Here is a 21,124-nt window from a genome sequence, read left to right as displayed (position 1 = left end):
TTGTGTGTGTGTGTCTGAAGCCTAAGGGGAATGGGTGCGAATGAATAGAAGGAAGAAACGGGAGCAGATATGTGGCCTTCAAAAAACCTACCTACCTATCTCGCCCCTCTTACTCTAAAACTCAAACCATGAATCTCTTATTCCAATCTCAACTGTGTTTCATGGTTTCTTTACTCCCTCCTTTGTTTTTCAGGATTCCCTCCAACACAAAAGATGTCTTACTGCCCACCCCAGGATTGTTATCCCGATATATGCCCACGTCCATGTATTGACGTCCGCAACGAGCCGTGTATCTCATCATGCGGAGATTCGACTGCAGTGGTCTATGCGCCACCAGTTGTTGTGAGATTCCCGGGACCAACTATGGCTACATGTCCTCAAGACAGCTTCGTAGGAAGCTCCTTACCAAATTTGCCAATTAGACCTGGGGGCTCATATGGTGGCTCAATTAGTTATGGGGGAGGTTATGGTGGTGGTTATGGGGGAGGTAACAGTGTTGTTGGTTCTGGTGGAGGATTCGGAGGCTCAACTGGTTATGGGGGAGTATATGGAGGTGGAGTCGGGAGTGGTTATGGGGGTGGAGCTGGGGGTGGTTATGGGGGCGGAGCCGGGGGTGGCTATGGGGGTTGTTATGGAGGCTCATATGGTTCTGGAGGTTCACGTGGTTATAGCAAGAAGTCATATCGTAGCATTTCTGGAGGAGGATATTCTGGAGTCAACCGTGGAAACTGTGGGCCATGTTAAACCCGGCCGAAGAACGATCCGAGGAATGAGAAACAATCAGGAAATGACAAAATAGAGATTCACCACTGATCTGATGGACAATGATGCCTACAACTCGACTTGCAGACTGTGGGTGTTCATCACCTGTATAAATCAGGCCTATCTGTGTCTTTCACTTGGTACATATTATTGTAGCTTTATGATCTAAAGGTTTTGCCGCTCAGTCTTATGCTTTGTGCTATTTGACGTTGAACTGGCTAAAACAAGTCACTTGGTTGAAAAAGGGACATGATTTTCAAACTCAACAGCTTCAAGGCAGAAAGCAGATGATCTTGTGCGAAAAGCCTCACTTCGGAGCAGGTGATTGGTTCTTGCTCGGATTGTAACCCTGAAAATACATTCTTTGTACTCTGCGTTAATTCATTCTGAAAGTGTGTAGTCCACTGCTCATTCCCATTAAAAATTATTCTGCATCATAGCATTGGCCTTCTGGTTTTCCTTTCTCCTCCATTCTTTCTATCCCAAGCAGTTTGGGTGAAATTCACCACGGTGATGGTGCTCTGTACATGCTCCCTGCACTACATCCCTCCAACTCAAGAGAATACCGAAGCAGCAAAGTACATTAACTGGTCAATACCATGGTGCTGGCCATCTGCCCAGGGGAGATAAGTATTAACTGTGGTAAGAAGAAGATATTCCCCCTTGCTCCAAAAGTCTCAGAAGGGAATTAGAATATATTTCCCTGCTCTAAATATTACATAAAATTCTAGAATCCTTGAACTATAGGGCTGGAAGGAACCTTGGGATGTCACCAAGTTCAGCCCCCTGTGCGGCAGCAGAACCTGACCTGACTGGTCTTTGTCTAACCTCTCCTTCAATGATGGAGATTCCACAACTTCCCGTGAATGCCTGAAATCAACACTTTACAATCATTACCGTTAGAAAGTCATTGCTAATATCTAACCTGTATATCCCATCATGCAGATTAAACAAATTACATCTCATCTTATCTTCAGTGGACGCAGAACAACTGATCACCATGTTCTTTAAAACGGCCCTACACATACTTGAAAACTGTTATCTAGTCCCCCATCAGTCTGCTTTTCTTAACACTAAACATGCCCAGTGTTTTCAATTTGTCCTCAGAGGTCAGGGTTCTAAAACTTTTGTCATTTTACTAGCTCTCCTCTGGACTCTCTCCAGTTTGTCCACATCTTCCCCATTGAAGTGTGCTGGGCAAAACTGGGGACAAAACTCCAGCTGAGGCCTTTACTGAATTTCATTTTGTTGATTTCAGATGAAGTCTCCAATTAGTGAAGCTCATTTTGAATTCTTATCCTGTCTTCCAAGATGCTTCAAACCCTCTCAGCTTGGTGTCCTCTGCCAATATTATCAGTGAACTGTCCACTCCATTATTCAAGTTATTAGAGAAAATACTGAAGAGTAAAAGACCAAGGATAATCTCCTCTGGCTACGTCCCATCCCCCTAGGTATAGCATCCTAGGTAATTTCCCTCCAGTTAATTTATGATAACCTTTAAGTGAATATGATGGAAAGGATTTTTAGTTGAATAATGAATTTTCTTCAGCTGACCCTGTGTCAATGCAATCCATATGTTTTATGGAAATGTGCTTTTGAGTGTGAATATGATGTAACTGGAACATGCTTTGTGCAAAAGATCTCTTGTAAGGTATCATATCAAACGTTATAACCTATAGGAATATATTTCTCCTATTTGGATGCATGTATCATTCTTGTATCTGAAGCCAGAAATATGAATTATAACTGTGAGGTCCGATTGTAATTATGCAAAGTGTGGGCCATTAATGGTGGTTTAGAATCTTGATGGTTCCCATTGACTAGGACAATTGGTTGTAAATGGTTTATTTACCTACACATCTTCCTGTGTAGGTGTGGGCCAACCCAGGAAGAATGGAGACTAGGGGTCTTACTGTGACATGTAACCATGTCACACGATACTGGAATCCATTTAATCCTTGTACTTTTCAATTGATGAGTCAGAGGTGGGGACAAGCACAGACAAAAGATTCCCGCCTTGTGCCAAAGCTATAAAACGGGGTGGAGCAGGACAACGGGGGCTACCAGTCATGAGAAAACCCCTGCCTTCCACCTGAGATGTCTGCTGGAACTAACAAGGACTGTACGAGGGGAAAGGATTGGGCCCAGATTAGGAAGGAGTCTAGTCTGTGAAAGGAGCTTATTGGAACATCTCTGAGGGTGAGATATTATCTGTAATCAGTTTCTTAACGTATTAGGCTAAGACTTGCGTGTTTTTACTTTATTTTGCTTGGTCCGGAGAAGAGCAACAAAAATGATTACAAGACTAGAAAACATGACCTATAAGGGAAAATTGCAGAAATTGGGTTTGTATACTCTGGAGAAGAGAAGACAGAGAGGGGCCATGATAACAGTTTTCAAGCACATAAAAGATTGTTAGAAGGAGGAGGGAGAAAACTTGTTCTCCTTAACCTCTGAGGATAGGACGAGAAGCAATGGTCTTAGATTGCAGATTGGGCGGTTTAGTTTGGACATCAGGAAAAGCTTCCTAACTGCCAGGGTGGTTAAGCGCTGGAATAAATTGCCCAGGGAGGTTGTGGAATCTCCATCAATAGAGATCTTTAAGAGCAGGTTAGACAAACACCTGTCAGGGATGGTCTAGATAAAACTTAGTCCTGCCATGAGTGCAGGGGACTGGACTAGATGACCTCCTAAGCTCCCTTCCAGTCCTACATTTCTGAGAGTCTTTGACTGAGCGGATGTTTTCAGAAAACTCCCCACAATAACTCCAAGACCTTTCTTGAGTGGCAACATGTGGTGACGACGCAGGAAAGGAAACAGAACACCAGGTCTGTGGTAGCCGAAAAGCCCCTCTACCTCCAGGAACTTTTCCTGGGGCTTTTATTCTTTACTTACTTTGTTTACAACACTTCTTAGTGGTCACGTTCCTGCGCATAGAAAAGCCAGGCAGTGTACATGCACATAAGATAACGAACCCATCTCTTGAGCGCGTGAATGCCAGCTGCGAGGAAACAATCAAATCAGCCAAATAAGTTTCCCAAACATAGGCGCTAGAACAAGGTCACTCCTGCCTCATTGCCAAGGGAACAGTTTGCCGTTCTTCAAGGCTTGTGATTAGGGAGCAACACATTCCTACATCAACAACTAAATTAGACTCCATCCTTGTTAGTGTATAATTGAGATTATATTTTCCAATCTGTATTACTTTGCATTTGTCAACTTGAAATTCTACTACCATTTTCTTGCCCAGTCACCCAGTTTTGTAAGATCTCTTAGTAACTCTTTGCAGTACGCTTTGCACTTAACTATCATAAGTATTTTGTATGGTCTGCAAACTTTGCCAATTCAAAGTTTACCTCTTTTTCCAGATCATTTATGAATACATTGAAGAGCACTGGTCCCAGTAGAACTCCTTGAGGGATCCCACTGTTTACCTCTTTCCACTTTGAAAACTAAAAGTTTCCTTTCTTCCCCTTTCCCATTATATATTAACCGGTTACTGATCCATGAGAGAACCTTCCCTCTTACCCCGTAACTCCTTAGTTTGTTTAAGAGCCTTTGGTGCGGGAGTTTGTCAAAGTCTTTCTGAAAGTCCAACTACACATTCTCCACTGGATCACCCTTGTCCATATATTTGTGGACTGATTCAAAGAATTCTAATGATTAGTAAGCCATGACTTCCCTTCACAAAAGCCATATTGACTCTTCCCCAGCGTATCATGGTCCTCTATATGGCTGATAATTCTGATCTTTACTACAGTTTCAACCAATTTACCTTGTACTGAACTTGAGACATTTTTAAAAATCGGCGTCATATTAGTTATTTGCCAATCATCGGATAGAGAGGCTGCTGTAAGCGATAGACTTCTTACCAGTTAGTAGTTAGGCAATTTCATATTTGAGTTCTTTCTGAACTCTTGGGTGAATACCATCTGGTCCTGGAGACTTATTACCATTTAATATATGAGTTTGTGCTATTGTCCTGGTTATATGTCCAACACAGTATTGTAACCCAGAAGGTCTGTTTCTAAGGCCATTGAAGAGATTGGAGAGACTTTCATACAGTTCCAAAGGGTGTTGGCTCAAACACAAAGTGTACAGCTAAGGGTGAGAATGTACACCTGCAGAATAATGTCTTGCACCCCACAAGAATTCCACCTTGCTGCTAATTAGATACTAGTCGAGATTTAAAGAACAACACGGAATCCTGCACATCCCAGCAGATTGTAATATTGATACACCTCTGAGTCACCTTCATATTTTGAAGATATTCAATGAAGAAGTAATGCAATGGAACTGGATTTATACCTCTGTCAACACCAAGGAGATTACTGAGATGATACCAGGAAGGTATGTTGCCCATAAAACTTTCAGATTAAAGGAACTTCATGGTGTAATATGCATGTCATCCATATGTGGGATTGAAAATTGAGTAACTGATCAACCATAGCAAAGCCATTAAAATAATTAGAAGATGATAATAATCATACAAAGCAAGAAAACACTTTGTTTGGTTTTTGAAAGGGTGTCTCCTATCCTTTCCATTGGCTAAGAAAGCATATAAAAGTGCTTGCAACTCTCGGTTGTTGTATCCACTTCTCTTGACTTCATCCCCTTGGTGAACTGGGTAAGTCTACTGAATTCAAATTACTCTAGTTGTTGCTTTAGAGATAGTTTAACTATGGATTGAACCTGCACCAAAAGTCTGTGATTTTAGAAATATTAAGGAGGTTAGTTCTTTCTTTCCAAAAGAGACTCTCTGTAACTAGTCAGTTCCAGGCCTTGGTGGTGGCAGACTTTAAACATATCATGCTGGGATTTTCAAATCCACTTATGGGATTGGGACACCCATTTGCAATAAATATAATAGGGGGCAGTGCATGTAAATCCATTAGAAAATTATGAAAAATCTCAGCTTTAGGCTACTTTAGCAATGGACAGTTTTATTCTGACTCTTTATAGACAAATACAATTGCCAGCCCATCAGCTGACTTCACTGGACTCACCGCTATTTGTCCAAGATGATCATCTGACCCTGCTGTTTACATAAAATGCTGGAGATCAGTTTTGAAATATAACAATTGAATAGCAGCTTGATTGTTCTTTTTAGTTTAGTGGACGATCAAGACCTTGAAAAGTTTGAGAAGCTGGAAGTGCTTTATATGAATTTCCCTTCAGGGCAAATTTAGCCCCTAGGTTAGTGACACTAAGAAGAAATTCTCCTTATGAGCAGTTTCCTCCATAATGGGCCACATCAGGGCTCCTATCATTTTCTCTGAAGAGTGTCGTGCTGCACAGCATTAGAGACGGGACACTGGATGAGTTGGACCACTGAGCGGACCCACTATGGCAAAACTTAAAGTCTTATGGGTAGAACTTTTAATCTTCAATCCAGATCTTTAGCTGATACAAGCTGAAATAGCAGATCTGAAATAAAGTAGTTCTCACTGACTTCACAGGGTGTTGTACAGCTTAATGGTTGCATGAAGCAGTGAAAAGTTAACGTTTTGAAATTGTTGGGAGTTGTGTGTGTGTATGTGTGTGTGTTTGAAGCCTAAGGGGAATGGGTGAAAAGGAATAGAAGGAAGAAACCGGAGCAGATATGTGGCCCTCAACAAAGCCCTCCTACCAATCTCGCTCCCCCTTACTCTAAAACTCAAACCGTGAATCTCTTATTCCAATCTCAACTGTGTCTCATGGTTTCTTTACTCCCGCCTGTTTTTTCAGGATTCCCTCCATCACAGAAGATGTCTTACTGCCCACCCCAGGACTGTATTCCCGATATATGCCCACGTCCATACATTGATGTCTGCAACGAGCCGTGTATCTCATCATGTGGAGATTCGACTGCAGTGGTCTTTGCGCCACCAGTTGTTGTGAGATTCCCGGGACCAACTATGGCTACATGTCCTCAAGACAGCTTCGTAGGAAGCTCCTTACCAAATATGCCAATTAGAGCTGGGGGCTCATATGGTTCCGGTGGAGGTCTCAGTGGCTCAATCACTTCTAGGGGTAGTTACGGTGGTGGTTTTGGAGGAGGTTACAGTGGAGGCTATGGGGGAGGTAGCAGTATTGTTTATGGGGGTGGAGCCGGGGGTGGTTATGGCGGAGGAGCTGGGGGTGGTTATGGGGCTGGTTATGGAGGCTCATATGGTTGTGGGGGCTCACGTGGTTATATCAGGAAGTCATATCGTAGCATTTCTGGGGGAGGATATTCTGGATTCAACCGTGGGAACTGTGGGCCATGTTAAACCCAGAAAAACCATCCATGGAATGAGAAACAATCAGGGGATGACAAGATAGAGATTCACCACAGATCTAATGGACAATGATGCCTACAACTCGACTTGCAGACTGTGGGTGTTTGTCACCTCTGTAAATCAGGCCTATCTGTGTCTTCCACTTGTTACATATTATTGTAGGTTTATGATCTAATGGTTTTGCAGCTTACTCTTATGCTCCTATTGTGCTTTGTCCTATTTGACGTTGAACTGGCTAAAACAAGTCACTTGGCTGAAAAAGGGACATGATTTTCAAACTCAACAGCTTCAAGACAGAAAGCAGATCATCTTGTGTGAAAAGCCTCACTTTGGAGCGGGTGATTGGTTCTTGCTTGTATTGTACCCCTGAAAATACATTCTTTGTACTCTGCATTAATTCATTCTGCAAGTGTGTACTCCACTGCTCATTCCCATTAAAAATTATTCTGCATCATAGCATTGGCCTTATGGTTTTCCTTTCTCCTCCATTCTTTCTATCCAAAGGAATTAGGGTGAAATTCACCCTGGTGCAGCTGCTCTGTATATGCCCCCCGCACTATATCCCTCCAACTCAAGAGAATACCTAAGCAGCAAAGTACATTAACTGGTCAATAGCATGGTGCTGGCCATCTGCCCAGGGATGATATTCCCCCTTGTTCCAAAAGTCTCAGAAGGGAATTAGAATATATTTCCCTGCTCTAAATATTACATAAAATCGTAGGGGAGGGATAGCTCAGTGGTTTGAGCATTGGCCTGCTAAACCCAGGGTTGTGAGTTCAATCCTTAAGGGGGCCACTTAGGGAGATGGGGCAAAATCAGTACTTGGTCCTGCTTGTGAAGACAGGGGGCTGGACTCGTTGACCTTTAAGGTCCGTTCTAGGAGATAGGATATCTCCATTAATTTATTTATTTAGAATCCTTGAAATATAGGGCTGGAAGGAACCTTGGGATGTCACCAAGTTCAGCCCCCTGTGTGGCGGCAGGACCTGACCTGACTGGTCTTTGTCTAACCTCTCCTTATAAACCTTCAATGGAGATTCCACAACTTCCTGTGAAAGCCTGAAATCAACGCTTTACAATCATTAGAGTTAGAAAGTTATTCCTAATATCTAACCTGTATCTCCCATCATGCAGATTAAGCCAATTACATCTCATCTTATCTTCAGAACAACTGATCACCATGTTTTTTAAAACGGCCCCACACATACTTGAAAACTGTTATCCAGTCTCCCGTCAGTCTGCTTTTCTGAACACTAAGCATGCCTAGTGTTTTTAATTTGTCCTCAGAGGTCAGGGTTCTGAAACTTTTGTCATTTTTGTAGCTCTCCTCTGGACTCTCTTCAGTTTGTTCACATCTTCTCTATTGAAGTGTGCTGGGCAAAATTGGGGACAAAACTCCAGCTGAGGCCTCACCAGTGCCTTTTCTTCCCAAACTTCGTACTTTGCAGTTGCTTTTACTGATTTCATTTTGTTGATTTCAGACGAAATCTCCAATTAGTGAAGCTCATTTTGAATTCTCATCCTGTATTCCAAAGTGCTTCAATCCCTCACAGCTTAGTGTCCTCTTCAAATATTATCAGTGAACTGTCCACTCCATTATACAAGTTATTAGAGAAAATACTGAAGTGTAAAAGATGCAGGACAACCTCCTCTGGCTACCCCCCATAGGTATAGCATACTAGTTTGACAGCAAACCATTGATAACAAATCTTTGAGTCCAATCTTTCAACCAGTTATGTAGCCATCTGATAATAATTTTGTCTCAACCATGTGGTTGAGGGAAATGTTTCCCAAATTTGCTTATAAGAATGTCTGGTGTGACTGTGTCAAAAACTTTCCTAACATCAAGATATAGGTAGGACTTTAAAAAATAATTTCCCTCCAGTTAATTTATGATAACTTTTAAGTCAATATGAGGGAAAGGATTTTTAGTTGAATAATGATTTTTCTTCAGCTGACACCTGTGTCATTGCACTCCATATGTTTTATGGAAATATGCTTATGAGTGTGAATATGAGGTAACTGGAATATGCTTTGTGCAAAAGGTCTCTTGTAAGGTATCATAACAAAGGTTATAAGCTACTGAATATATTTCTCTTATTTGTATGCATGTATCATTCTTGTATCTGAAGCTAGAAATATGAAGTATAACTCTGAGGTCCTATTGTAATTATACAAAGTGTGGGCCATTAATGGTGGTTTAGAATCTTGATGGCTCCCATTGACTAGGACAATTGGTTGTAAATGGTTTATTTACCTGAAAGCCTTCCTGTGTAGGTGTGGGCCAACCCAGGAAGAATGGAGACTGGGGTGTTACACAGTGTCATGTGACCATGTCACATGATCATGGAATCCATTTAATCCTTGTACTTTTCCATTGATGAGGCGAGGGTGGGGAAAAGAACAGACAAAAGATTCCTGCCTTGTTCCAAAACGGGAGTGGAGCAGGACAAAGGGGTCTACCAATCATGAGAAAACCCCTGCTTACGACCTGAGATGTCTGCTGGAACTAACAAGGACTGTAGCAGGGAAAACGATTGGGCCCAGATTAGGAAGGAGTCTAGTCTGTGAAAGGAGCTTATTGAAACACCTCTGAGGGTGAGATATTACCTGTAATCAGTTTCTTAATGTATTAGGTTTAGACTTGTGTGTGTTTACTTTCAAAATTTCAAAAGTGCATGGTCCTAGATTCTGCTCGAGACATATTCACGGGAACAGTGGTCCAGAGAATAGACAGTGAGTACTTCTAAAAGGCAGGATTTTTCAAGATGTCTGAAGTTGGGCACCAAAATCACCAGTTGCTTTTGAAAATCTTGGCTTTGTGTTTAGCCAAAGATGTCTTGAATGATCTTTGGTAAATCAATATCCTCTCTCATCTCCCCATAAGTAAACAGACGTGGAAAAACTAGAGAGAGTCCTGAGGAGAGCTACAAAAATGACCAAAGGTTTAGAAACCTGACCTCTGAGGACTTGTTCCAAACACTAGACATATTTAGTGTTGAGAAAAGCAGATGGATGCGGGAACAGATAACAGTTTTCAAGTATGTGCAGGGCTGTTATAAAGAGCATCCTGATCAATTGTTCTGCATATCCGCTGAAGAAATGATGAGATGTATTTGGTTTAATCTGCAACAAGGGAGTTTAGATTAGATATTAGCAATAACTTTCTAATTATAATAGTTAACCATTGATTTCAGCCTCCCACAGGAAGTTGTGGAACCTCCATCATTGAAGATTTATAAGGATATGTAATAAGAGACATAGGTGGCAAGTTATATGGGCCCGTGGTGCCTGTGCTCCAACAATATTTAGGAATGTGGGCCTGGTTCCACCAATGTTCGGGCTTATCCTGCTTTGTGGGCCCACACTTCGGGGGAACACAGGGTCCAGGGCAGCCTGGGGGGCTAGTGGGGGTCCTGGCACTGGCAGGAGCAAGCGACCTGCCCCAGCCCACCCTCCCCCCCATTCCACCCCTTCCCCCCAAACCCCACCCCTCCTCTCTTTCTGGCTTCCGGCCCTTCCCCTGAGCCATGCTGGAAGCCGGCGGTGTGGGGCAGAGCAGATTAGGCTGGGGCCAGGTCACTTGCTGCTGCCAGCACCAGGCTTCCCGCTAACCTCCCAGGCTGCCCTGGACCTTGCGTCCCCCTGAAGCACATGCCCCCCCAAAGCACAGGTCCCAGAGTTGCTGCCCTGTCTGTCCTATGGACGGGATGGCTCTGCCTGGACCATGCATCCCCCTGAAGTGCGGGACCCCGCAAAGCACGGGCCCGGGCCAGTTGTCCCAGTCCATTCTACGGCCGGGACGGCTCTGCTTGGACCCGTTCTGGGCACCACCAAAAATTATACAAACCTGGCGCCCATGATCAGAGACCAGTCAGGTCAGGTCCTGCCTCCGCACAGGGGACTGGACTAGGTGACCTTTCAAGGTTCCTTCCAGCCCTATATTTCAAGGATTCTATGATTTTATGTAATATTTAGAGCAGGGAAATATATTCTAATTCCCTTCTGAGACTTTTGGAACAAGGGGGAATATCACCCCTGGGCAGATGGCCAGCACCATGCTATAGACCAGTTAATGTACTTTGCTGCTTAGGTATTCTCTTGAGTTGGAGGGATGTAGTGCAGGGAGCATGTACAGAGCACCATCACCGTGGTGAATTTCACCCAAACTGCTTGGGATAGAAAGAATGGAGGAGAAAGGAAAACCAGAAGGCCAATGCTATGATGCAGAATAATTTTTAATGGGAATGAGCAGTGGACTACACACTTGCAGAATGAATTAATGCAGAGTACAAAGAATGTATTTTCAGGGTTACAATCCGAGCAAGAACCAATCACCCGCTCCAAAGTGAGGCTTTTCACACGAGATCATCTGCTTTCTGCCTTGAAGCTGTTGAGTTTGAAAATCATGTCCCTTTTTCAACCAAGTGACTTGTTTTAGCCAGTTCAACGTCAAATAGCACAGAACACAATAGGAAGCGATGAACACCCACAGTCTGCAAGTCGAGTTGTAGGCATCATTGTCCATCAGATCAGTGGTGAATCTCTATCTTGTCATTCCCTGATTGTTTCTCATTCCATGGATGGTTTTTCTGGGTTTAACATGGCCCACAGTTTCCACGGTTGAATCCAGAATATCCTCCCCCAGAAATGCTACGATATGACTTCCTGATATAACCACGTGAGCCCCCACAACCATATGAGCCTCCATAACCAGCCCCATAACCACCCACAGCTCCTCCGCCATAACCACCCCCGGCTCCACCCCCATAAACAATACTGCTACCTCCCCCATAGCCTCCACTGTAACCTCCTCCAAAACCACCACCGTAACTACCCCCAGAAGTGATTGAGCCACTGAAACCGCCACCGGAACCATATGAGCCCCCAGCTCTAATTGGCATATTTGGTAAGGAGCTTCCTACGATGCTGTCTTGAGGACATGTAGCCATAGTTGGTCCCGGGAATCTCACAACAACTGGTGGCGCAAAGACCACTGCATTTGAATCTCCGCATGATGAGATACATGGCTCATTGCAGACGTCAATATATGGGCGTGGGCATATATCGGGAATACAGTCCTGGGGTGGGCAGTAAGACATCTTCTGTGATGGAGGGAATCCTGAAAAACACAGGAGGGAGGAAAACGTAAGACACAACTGATAGTGGAATAAAAGATTCAGGCTTTGAGTTTTAGAGTAATGGGGGCTAGGTAAGTAGATAAGTTTTGTTGAAGGCCACATATCCTTCTATTCCTTTGCATCCATTCCCCTTTAGGCTTCAGAAATGAAAATAAAATAATTTCAAGCAGTTTCATGAGAAGTTACCTTTTCACTGCTTCATGCAACCATAAAGCTGCACAACACACAGGTGCAGTGAGTGGTTATTTTCCCTAGGAAACAATATTAACAGCACAGAGGATAGGTGGAAGTGACTGGTCCACAATCACTGGTGAGTCATGGGATGAGCTGGAAGCAGAATTTAGACCTTCCTAATTGCTATTTGTGACAGAATTGATCATTAGGAAATCCCAGTAGTTATTAATTGCTGCAGCTGAGAATAGTGCCCATTGTGACAGGCACTGTACAACAAACAAAGAGTAAAACCACAGGTGAGGAGCTCATCCGGGAGGTGTGAGATCTGGGGTCAAGTTCCTGCTCCAACTTTGACAGAGTGAGATTATGAAAACAGGTCTCCTATATCCTAGCAGAATGCACTAACTACTGGGCTATCAGATATTCTGGAAGACCCGCATGCCTCCAGCCCACCAAAGCCCTGTTATGGTCACCCTCAATTGCATCTGCAGCGTGTCTTGAACTGGTAGGTGTTCCCTGAGCCAACCTACTGCACTATGAGCCACAGGTGAGATCGGGGGGAAATTCCCTCTGGGGCCAGGACACTGAGCACCTTGGGAGAATCAGGACATTGGTGGTTTTGTGCATGTGCACAGATAGAAACTTAGGTGCCGAGAGAATTTCGGTGCCTGTAGTCTTAGCAGTTTGGAAGACATCAGTGTCACGTTATTGTTGAACTTCATTGCCTAAAGGGGACCTTAGATGCTTAAGTCTCTTTGTTGATGTAGCTTCAGGAGATTAGATGCTCGGCTTTCAATGAAGCTACACTGTCTGAGTGCTGACCCGTTTGAGAAGCTGGTCCCATCGGACTTACCCAGGATCACACAGGAAATCAAATGCAGAAACCTGTTCTCACCAGACCTTCTGTTCTAACCAGGAGGGATGAGTTCAAAAACACAGAGTCTAATTACTAAACCCACAGTAGAAAATATTTCCATTACGGATGCTTGGAATTTTCAAATCGTTTTGGAAACTTTTACCAGAAAGAAGTGCAGAGACACTGTTAATAATGCGAGTGTCATTGTTAAATGAGTTCAAAACTGGGGATAGAATCCTCGTCTGATCTAAGTCGTCGTAGCTATCTTTAGTTCAAAGGTGCTCTTTCAACTTACACCAGCTTCTGTTCTGGATTGAAGATTACAAGTTGCACCCATAACACTTTATGTTTTGCGATACTCGTAAGCTCAGTGGTCGAATTCAACCAATGTCCTGTCTTTAATGCTGTGCAGCACCACACTCTTCAGAGGAAATTATAGAAGCCCTGACATGGCCCGTTATGGAGGAAACTACTCATAAGGAGAATTTCTTCCTAACATCAGTGACAAAGATGCTAGAATTGTCCTGAAGGAAAATTCACATAAAGGACTTCCAACTTCTCAAACTTATCTTGATCTAGTTCATCTGCTAAACTAAAAAGAACAATCAACTTGCTTTTCAATTGTTATATTTCAAAATTGGTCTCCAGCGTTTTATGGAAACAGCAGGTTCGGATCATCACCTCATGCAAATACCTATGAGTCCAGTGGAGTCAGCTGAAGGTCTGGCAATCGTAGTTATCTATATAGGGTCAGAATAAAGCTGTCCATTCCTAAAGTAGTTTACGGCTGCAATTTTTCATAATTGTGCAATAGATTTACATAGCCTACCCTAGTATAATGATTGGGAATGGGTGTCCCAACCCCATATGTGGATTTATAAACCCTAGAATGATATTTTTAAAGTCAGCATCCACCTAGGCCTGCAACTGACTAGTTTCAGAGAGTCTCTTTTGGAAAGAAATAATTAACCTCCTTAATATTGCTGTTGGTGCAGATACATTCCATAGTTAAACTATCTCTAAAGCAACAACTAGAGTAATTTGAATTCAGTAGACTTACCCAGTTCACCAAGGGGATGAAGTCAAGAAAAGTGGATAGAACAACCCAGCATTGCAAGCACTTTATATGCCTTCTTAGCCAATGAGAAGGATAGGAGACACCCCTTCTGTATGAAGACCTTATCAGTAACAAAACAAACTGTTTTCTTCAATGGGTAACACCTCTAATTATTGCAATAGACTTGATCATGATTAATCAATTACTCAATTCCCAGTTCCACATAGATGACATGAACATTTCATCTTAAATCTTTATTGGCAAGATACCACCCTGGTATTATCCCTCTGATCTCCTTCGTGTTGACACAGATATAAATCCAGTTCCATTTCATTAGTACTCCATTGAAAGACTTCAAAATAGGAGGGTGATTCAGAGGTGTATCAATATTACAATCTGCTGTGACATACAGGATTCCACGTTAGTTCTTTAAATTCCACACAGATGACATGGACATTTCACCTTAAGTCTTTATGGGCAAGATACCTCCCCGGTATTATCCCTCTGATCTTCTTCACCCTTAAGATCTTCATTCATCTGAACCTCAGAAAAGAGTCCTACAAAAAGTGGAAACTAGGTCAAATTACAAAGGATGAGTATAAATAAATAACACAAGGATGTAGGGACAAAATTAGAAAGGCCAAGACACAAAATTAGATTAAACTAGCTAGAACCATAAAGGGTAACAAGATAACATTCTACAAATACATTAGGAGGAAGATCAAGGACAGGGGGGGCCCGTTATTCAATGAGGGGTGATAACAGTATCAGAAAATGTGGAAATGGCAGATGTGTTAAATGACTTTTTATTTCAATTTTCACCAAAAAGTTTAGTAATGATTGGAAGTCTAACAAAGTGAATACCTGTGAAAATCCTGTAGGATCACAGGCTAAAATAGGGGAAGAACAAGTTAAAAATACTTAGACAAGTCAGATGTCTTCAAGTCACCAGGGCCTGATGAAATACATGCTGGAATACTCAAGGAGATGACTGAGGAAGTATCTGAGCCATTAGTGATCATCTTCAACAAGTTATGGAAGACAGGAGAGACTCCAGAGGACTAGGAAAGGCCAAATATAATGTCCCTGCATACAAAGGGAAATAAGGACAACCTGGAGAATTACAGACCAGTCTGCTTAACTTCAGTACCCAGAAAGATATGGAGCAAATAATTAAGCAATCAGTGTGCAATCACCTAGAAGGTAAGTAGCAGTCAGCATGGAGTTGTCAAGAACAAATCGTGTCAAACCAACCTAATATCTTTCTTTGATAGGTTAGGGGGAAACAAAGGATGAGGTATAGCTTGATTTAGTAAGTCTTTTGACACTGTCTCGCATGACCTTCTCACAAATAAACTAGGGAAATTCAACCAAGATGGAGCTACTATAAGGTGGGTGCATAACTGGTTGGAAAACCATTCCCAGAGAGTAGCTATCAGTGATTCACAGTCATGCTGAAAGGGCATAATGAGTGGGGTCCTACAGAGATCAGTCCTTGGTCCAATTCTGTTCAATATATTCATCAATGATTTTAGAGAATGGTATAGAGAGTACATGTATAACGTTTGCAGATGATACCCACCTGGGAGGAGCTGCAAATGTTTTGGAGGATAGGATTAAAATTCAAAATGATCCGGACAATCTGGAGAAATAGTCGGAAGTAAATAGCATGAAATTCAATAAGGACAAATGCAAAGTACTCCATATAGGAAGGAACAATCAGTTGCCCGCATACAAAATGGGAAACGTCTGCCTAGGAAGGAGAACTGCAGAAAGGGATCTGGGGGTCATAGTGGAGCACAAGCTAAATATGAGTCAACAGTGTAACACTGTTGCAAAAAAAGTAAATATCATTCTGGAATGTATTATCAGGAGTGTTGTAAGCAAGCCATGAGGAGTAATTCTTCCGCTCTACTCCATGCTGGTTAGGCCTCAATTAGAGAATTGTGTCCAGTTCTGGGTGCCACATTTCAGGAAAGAAATGGGCAAGTTGGAGAAAGCCCAGAGAAGAGCAACACAAATGATTAAAGGTCTAGAAAACATGACCTATAAGGGAACTTTGCAGAAATTGGGTTTGTATACTCTGGAGAAGAGAAGACAGAGAGGGAGCATGATAATAGTTTTCAAGCACATAAAAGGTTGTTAGAAGGAGGAGGGAGAAAACTTATTCTCATTAACTTCTGAGGATAGGACAAGAAGCAATGGTCTTAGATTGCAGATTGGGCGGTTTAGATTGGACATTAGGAAAAACTTCCTAACTGCCAAGGTGATTAAGCACTGGAATAAATTGCCCAGGGAGGTTGTGGAATCTCCGTCAATAGAGATCTTTAAGAGCAGGTTAGACAAACACCTGTCAGGGATGGTCTAGATAAAACTTAGTACTGCCATGAGTGCAGGGGACTGGACTAGATGACCTCCTAAGCTCCCTTCCAGTACTACATTTCTGTGATTCTATGCCTGAGCGGATGTTTTCAGAAAACTCCCCACAATAACTCCAAGATCTTTCTTGAGTGGCAACAACTAAATTAGATCCCATCATTATTAGTGTATAATTGAGATTATATTTTCCAATCTGTATTACTTTGCATTTGTCAACTTGAAATTCTACTACCATTTTCTTGCCCAGTCACCCAGTTTTATAAGATCTCTTAGGCTAGGTCTACACTACCCGTCTGAATCAGCGGGTAGAAATCAATCCCCGAATCAATGCTCTTACTCCACCAGCGGAGGTGGGAGTAAGCGCCGTCGATGGGGAGCCGTGGAGGTCTATTTTGCCACTGTCCTCACAGCGGGGTAAGTTGGCTCCGATAGGTCGAATTCAGCTACGCTATTCACGTAGCTGAATTTGCGTATCTTAAATCAACCCCCCCCCCGTAATGAAGACCTGCCCTTAATAACTCTTTGCAGTACACTTTGCACTTAACTATCATGAATATTTTGTGTTGTCTGCAAACTTTGCCAATTCAAAGTTTACCTCTTTTTCCGGATCATTTATGAATACATTGAAGAGCACTGGTCCCAGTACAACTCCTTGAGGGAGCCCACTGTTTACCTCTTTCCACTTTGAAAACTAAAAGTTTCCTTTCTTCCCCTTTCCCATTATATATTAACCGGTTACTGATACAGGAGAGAACCTTCCCTCTTACCCTGTAATTGCTTAGTTTATTTAAGAGCCTTTGGTGCGGGAGCTTGTCAAAGTCCTTCTGAAAGTCAAACTACACATTCTCCACTGGATCACCCTTGTCCATACATTTGTGGACTGATTCAAAGAATTCTAATGATTAGTAAACCATGACTTCCCTTCACAAAAGCCATATTGACTCTTCCCCAGCATATCACGGTCCTCTATATGGCTGATAATTCTGATCTTTACTACAGTTTCAATCAATTTACCTTGTACTGAACTTGAGACATTTTTAAAAATCGGCGTCATATTAGTTATCCGCCAATCATCGGATAAAGAGGCTGCTGTAAGCGATAGACTTTTTACCACAGTTAGTAATTAGGCAATTTCATATTTGAGTTCCTTATGAACTCTTGGGTGAATACCATCTGGTCTTGGTGACTTATTATTATTTAATGTATCAGTTTGTGCCATTGTCCTGGTCATGTGTCCAGCACAGTATTGTAACCCAGAAGGTCTGTTTTCAAGGCCATTGAACTGATGGGAGAGACATTCATGGAGTTCCAAAGGGTGTTGGCTCAAACACAAAGTGTACAGCTAGGGTGGGGACACTAAACATGCAGAATAATGTCTCCCACCTTACAAGGATTTAGAAGGGTGAACTCCACCGTGCCGCTAATTAGATACTAGGAATTTAAAGAACTAACATGGAATCCTGTACATCACAGCAGATTGTAATATTGATACACCTCTGAGTCACCCTCCCATTTTGAAGTTTTTCAATGGAGTAGTAATGAAATGGAACTGGATTTATACCTGTGTCAACACCAAAGAGATCAGAGGGATAATACCAGGGAGGTATCTTGCCAATAAAGATTCAAGATGAAATGTTTATGTCATCTATGTGGAACTGAGTGATTGATTAATCATGATCAAGACTATTACAATAATTAGAGGTGTTACCCATCGAAAAAAACATGATAAGGTCTTAGTACAGAAAGGGTGTCTCCAATCCTTCTCATTGGCTAAGAAGGCATATAAAAGTGCTTGCAACGCCGGGTTGTTCTATCCACTTCTCTTGACTTCATCCCCTTGGTGAACTGGGTAAGTCTATTGAATTGAAATTACTCTAGTTGTTGCTTTAGAGATAAGTTTAACTATGGACTGAACCTGCACCAACAGTCCGTGATTTTAGCAATATTAAGGAGGTTAGGTTTTTCTTTCCACAAATTTGTCTTTCTTTATAAGTCCACAAATGGGACTGGGACGCCCTTTCCCAATAATTATACTAGGGTAGACTATGTAAATTTATTACACAATTATGAAACACTGCAGCCTTAAACTACTTTAGGAATAGATCGCATTATCCTGACCCTTTATAGATAGCTATGATTGCCAGACCTTTAGCTGACTCCACTGAACTCACTGGTATTTGCAAGAGGGGATGATCTGATCCTGCTGTTTCCTAAAATGCAGGAGATCAATTTTGAAATATAACAATTGAAAAGCAAGTTGATTGTTCTTTTTAGTTTAGTAGACAATCTAGATCAAGATAAGTTTGAGAAGCTGGAAGTGATTTAGATGAATTCTCCTTCACAGCCATTCTAGCATCTTTGTTAGTGATGTTAGGAAGAAATTCTCCTTATGAGCAGTTTCCTCCATAAGGGCCATGTCAGGGCTTCTATAATTTCCTCTGAAGAGTGTGGTGCTGCAAAGCATTAGAGACAAGACACTGCATGAGTTCGACCACTGAGCTTATCAGTATTGCAAAACGTAAAGGGTGTAACTTGTAATCTTTGATCCAGATCTATAGCTAGTGTAAATTGAAAGAGCACCTTTGAACTAAAGATAGCTATGATTACTTAGATCAGATGAGAGTTCTAGCCCCAGTTTTGAACTCATTTAAAAAGGACACTCGCATTATTAACAGTGTCTCTGGACTTCTTTCTGATAAAAAGTTTCCAAAATGATTTGAAAATTCCAAGCATCTGTAATGGAAATATTTTCTACTGTGGGTTTAGTAATTAGACTCTGTGTTTTTGAACTCATCCCTCCTGGGCTGGTAAGAACAGAAGGTCCTGTGATCATGGCAGAGGAAAAGGACTCAGGAAATCTGCATTAGGTTTCTGCATTTGATTTCCTGTGTGATCTTGGGTAAGTCCGATGGGACCAGCTTCTCAAACGGGTCAGCACTCAGACAGTGTAGCTGCATTGAAAGCCGAGCCTCTAATCTCCTGAAGCTACATCAACAAAGAGACTTAAGCATCTAAGGTCCCCTTTAGGCAATGAAGTTCAACAATAACGTGACACTGATGTCTTCCAAACTGCTAAGACTGCAGGCGCCGAAATTCTCTCGGCACCTAAGTTTCTATCTGTGCACATGCACAAAACCACCAATGTCCTGATTCTCCCAAGGTCCTCAGTGTCCTGGCCCCAGAGGGAATTTCCCCCCGATCTCACCTGTGGCTCATAGTGCATCAGGTTGGCTCATAGTGCATTAGGTTGTCTCAGGGCATACCTATCAGTTCAAGACATGCTGCAGATACAATTAAGAGTGACCATATCAGGGCTTTGGTGGGCTGGAGGCATGCGGGTCTTCCAGAATATCTGATAGCCCAGTAGTTAGAGCACTCTGCTAGGATATAGGAGACCTGTTTTCATAATCTCACTCTGTCAAAGTTGGAGCAGGAACTTGACCCCAGATCTCACACCTCCCGGATGAGCTCCTTACCTGTGGTTTTACTCTTTGTTTGTTGTACAGTGCCTGTCACAATGGGCACTATTCTCAGCTGCAGCAATTAGGAGCTACTGGAATTTCCTAATGATCAATTCTGTCACAAATAGCAATTAGGAAGGCCTAAATTCTGCTTCCAGCTCATCCAATGACTCACCAATGATGGTGGACCCAGTCACTTCCACCTATCCTCTGTGCTGTTAATATTGTTTCCTAGGGAAAATAACCACTCACTGCACCTGTGTGTTGTGCAGCTTTATGGTTGCATGAAGCAGTGAAGAGGTAACTTCTCATAAAACTGCTTGGAATTATTTTATTTCATTTTCGTTTCTGAAGCCTAAGGGGAAATGGGTGCAAAGGAATAGAAGGATATGTGGCCTTCAACAAAACTCATCTACTTACCTAGCCCCCATTACTCTAACACTCAAAGCCTGAAACTCTTTTTCCACTATTAGTTGTGTCTTACGTTTTCCTCCCTCCTGTGTTTTTCAGGATTCCCTCCATCACAGAAGATGTCTTACTGCCCACCACAGGACTGTATTCCCGATATATGCCCACGCCCATATATTGACGTCTGCAATGAGCCATGTATCTCATCGTGCGGAGATTCAACTGCAGTAGTCTTTGCGCCACCAGTTGTTGTGAGATTCCCGGGACCAACTATGGCTACATGTCCTCAAGACAGCTTCGTAGGAAGCTCCTTACCAAATATGCCAATTAGAGCTGGGGGCTCATATGGTTCCGGTGGAGGTTTCAGTGGCTCAATCACTTCTGGGGGTAGTTACGGTGGTGGTTTTGGAGGAGGTTACAGTGGAGGCTATGGGGGAGGTAGCAGTATTGTTTATGCGGGTGGAGCCGGGGGTGGTTATGGCGGAGGAGCTGGGGGTGCTTATGGGGCTGGTTATGGAGGCTCATACGGTTGTGGGGGCTCACGTGGTTATATCAGGAAGTCATATCGTAGCATTTCTAGGGGAGGATATTCTGGATTCAACCGTGGAAACTGTGGGCCATGTTAA

At 42.6% G+C, this 21,124-nt stretch overlaps 4 protein-coding genes across 4 annotated transcripts; 3 read left to right on the top strand and 1 right to left on the bottom strand.

The window, feature by feature from the left end:
* The first annotated feature begins 213 nt into the window (after positions 1 to 213).
* On the top strand, positions 214 to 744 carry LOC128827486 (scale keratin-like). Its single transcript, XM_054011389.1, has one exon. The coding sequence runs from the start codon at positions 214 to 216 to the stop codon at positions 742 to 744; it is 531 nt and encodes a 176-aa protein (XP_053867364.1).
* A 5,765-nt stretch (positions 745 to 6,509) lies between these two features.
* On the top strand, positions 6,510 to 7,013 carry LOC128827513 (scale keratin-like). The gene has a single exon (XM_054011433.1). It carries the CDS (start codon positions 6,510 to 6,512, stop codon positions 7,011 to 7,013), a length of 504 nt encoding a protein of 167 aa, XP_053867408.1.
* Positions 7,014 to 11,620: 4,607 nt separating this feature from the next.
* LOC128827489 (scale keratin-like) lies at positions 11,621 to 12,124 on the bottom strand. Its single transcript, XM_054011396.1, has one exon. It carries the CDS (start codon positions 12,122 to 12,124, stop codon positions 11,621 to 11,623), a length of 504 nt encoding a protein of 167 aa, XP_053867371.1.
* Positions 12,125 to 20,620: 8,496 nt separating this feature from the next.
* LOC128827549 (scale keratin-like) lies at positions 20,621 to 21,124 on the top strand. The gene has a single exon (XM_054011494.1). It carries the CDS (start codon positions 20,621 to 20,623, stop codon positions 21,122 to 21,124), a length of 504 nt encoding a protein of 167 aa, XP_053867469.1.

Source organism: Malaclemys terrapin, chromosome 21 (assembly GCF_027887155.1).
Source record: "Malaclemys terrapin pileata isolate rMalTer1 chromosome 21, rMalTer1.hap1, whole genome shotgun sequence".
Lineage (NCBI taxonomy): Eukaryota > Metazoa > Chordata > Testudines > Emydidae > Malaclemys > Malaclemys terrapin.
This window is presented reverse-complemented; position numbering and strand designations above follow the sequence as displayed.

Bases quoted from the DNA above. Each gene is read 5' to 3' on its own strand.
- LOC128827486 (XM_054011389.1), top strand. From the start codon at position 214: ATGTCTTACTGCCCACCCCAGGATTGTTATCCCGATATATGCCCACGT.
- LOC128827513 (XM_054011433.1), top strand. From the start codon at position 6,510: ATGTCTTACTGCCCACCCCAGGACTGTATTCCCGATATATGCCCACGT.
- LOC128827489 (XM_054011396.1), bottom strand. From the start codon at position 12,124: ATGTCTTACTGCCCACCCCAGGACTGTATTCCCGATATATGCCCACGC.
- LOC128827549 (XM_054011494.1), top strand. From the start codon at position 20,621: ATGTCTTACTGCCCACCACAGGACTGTATTCCCGATATATGCCCACGC.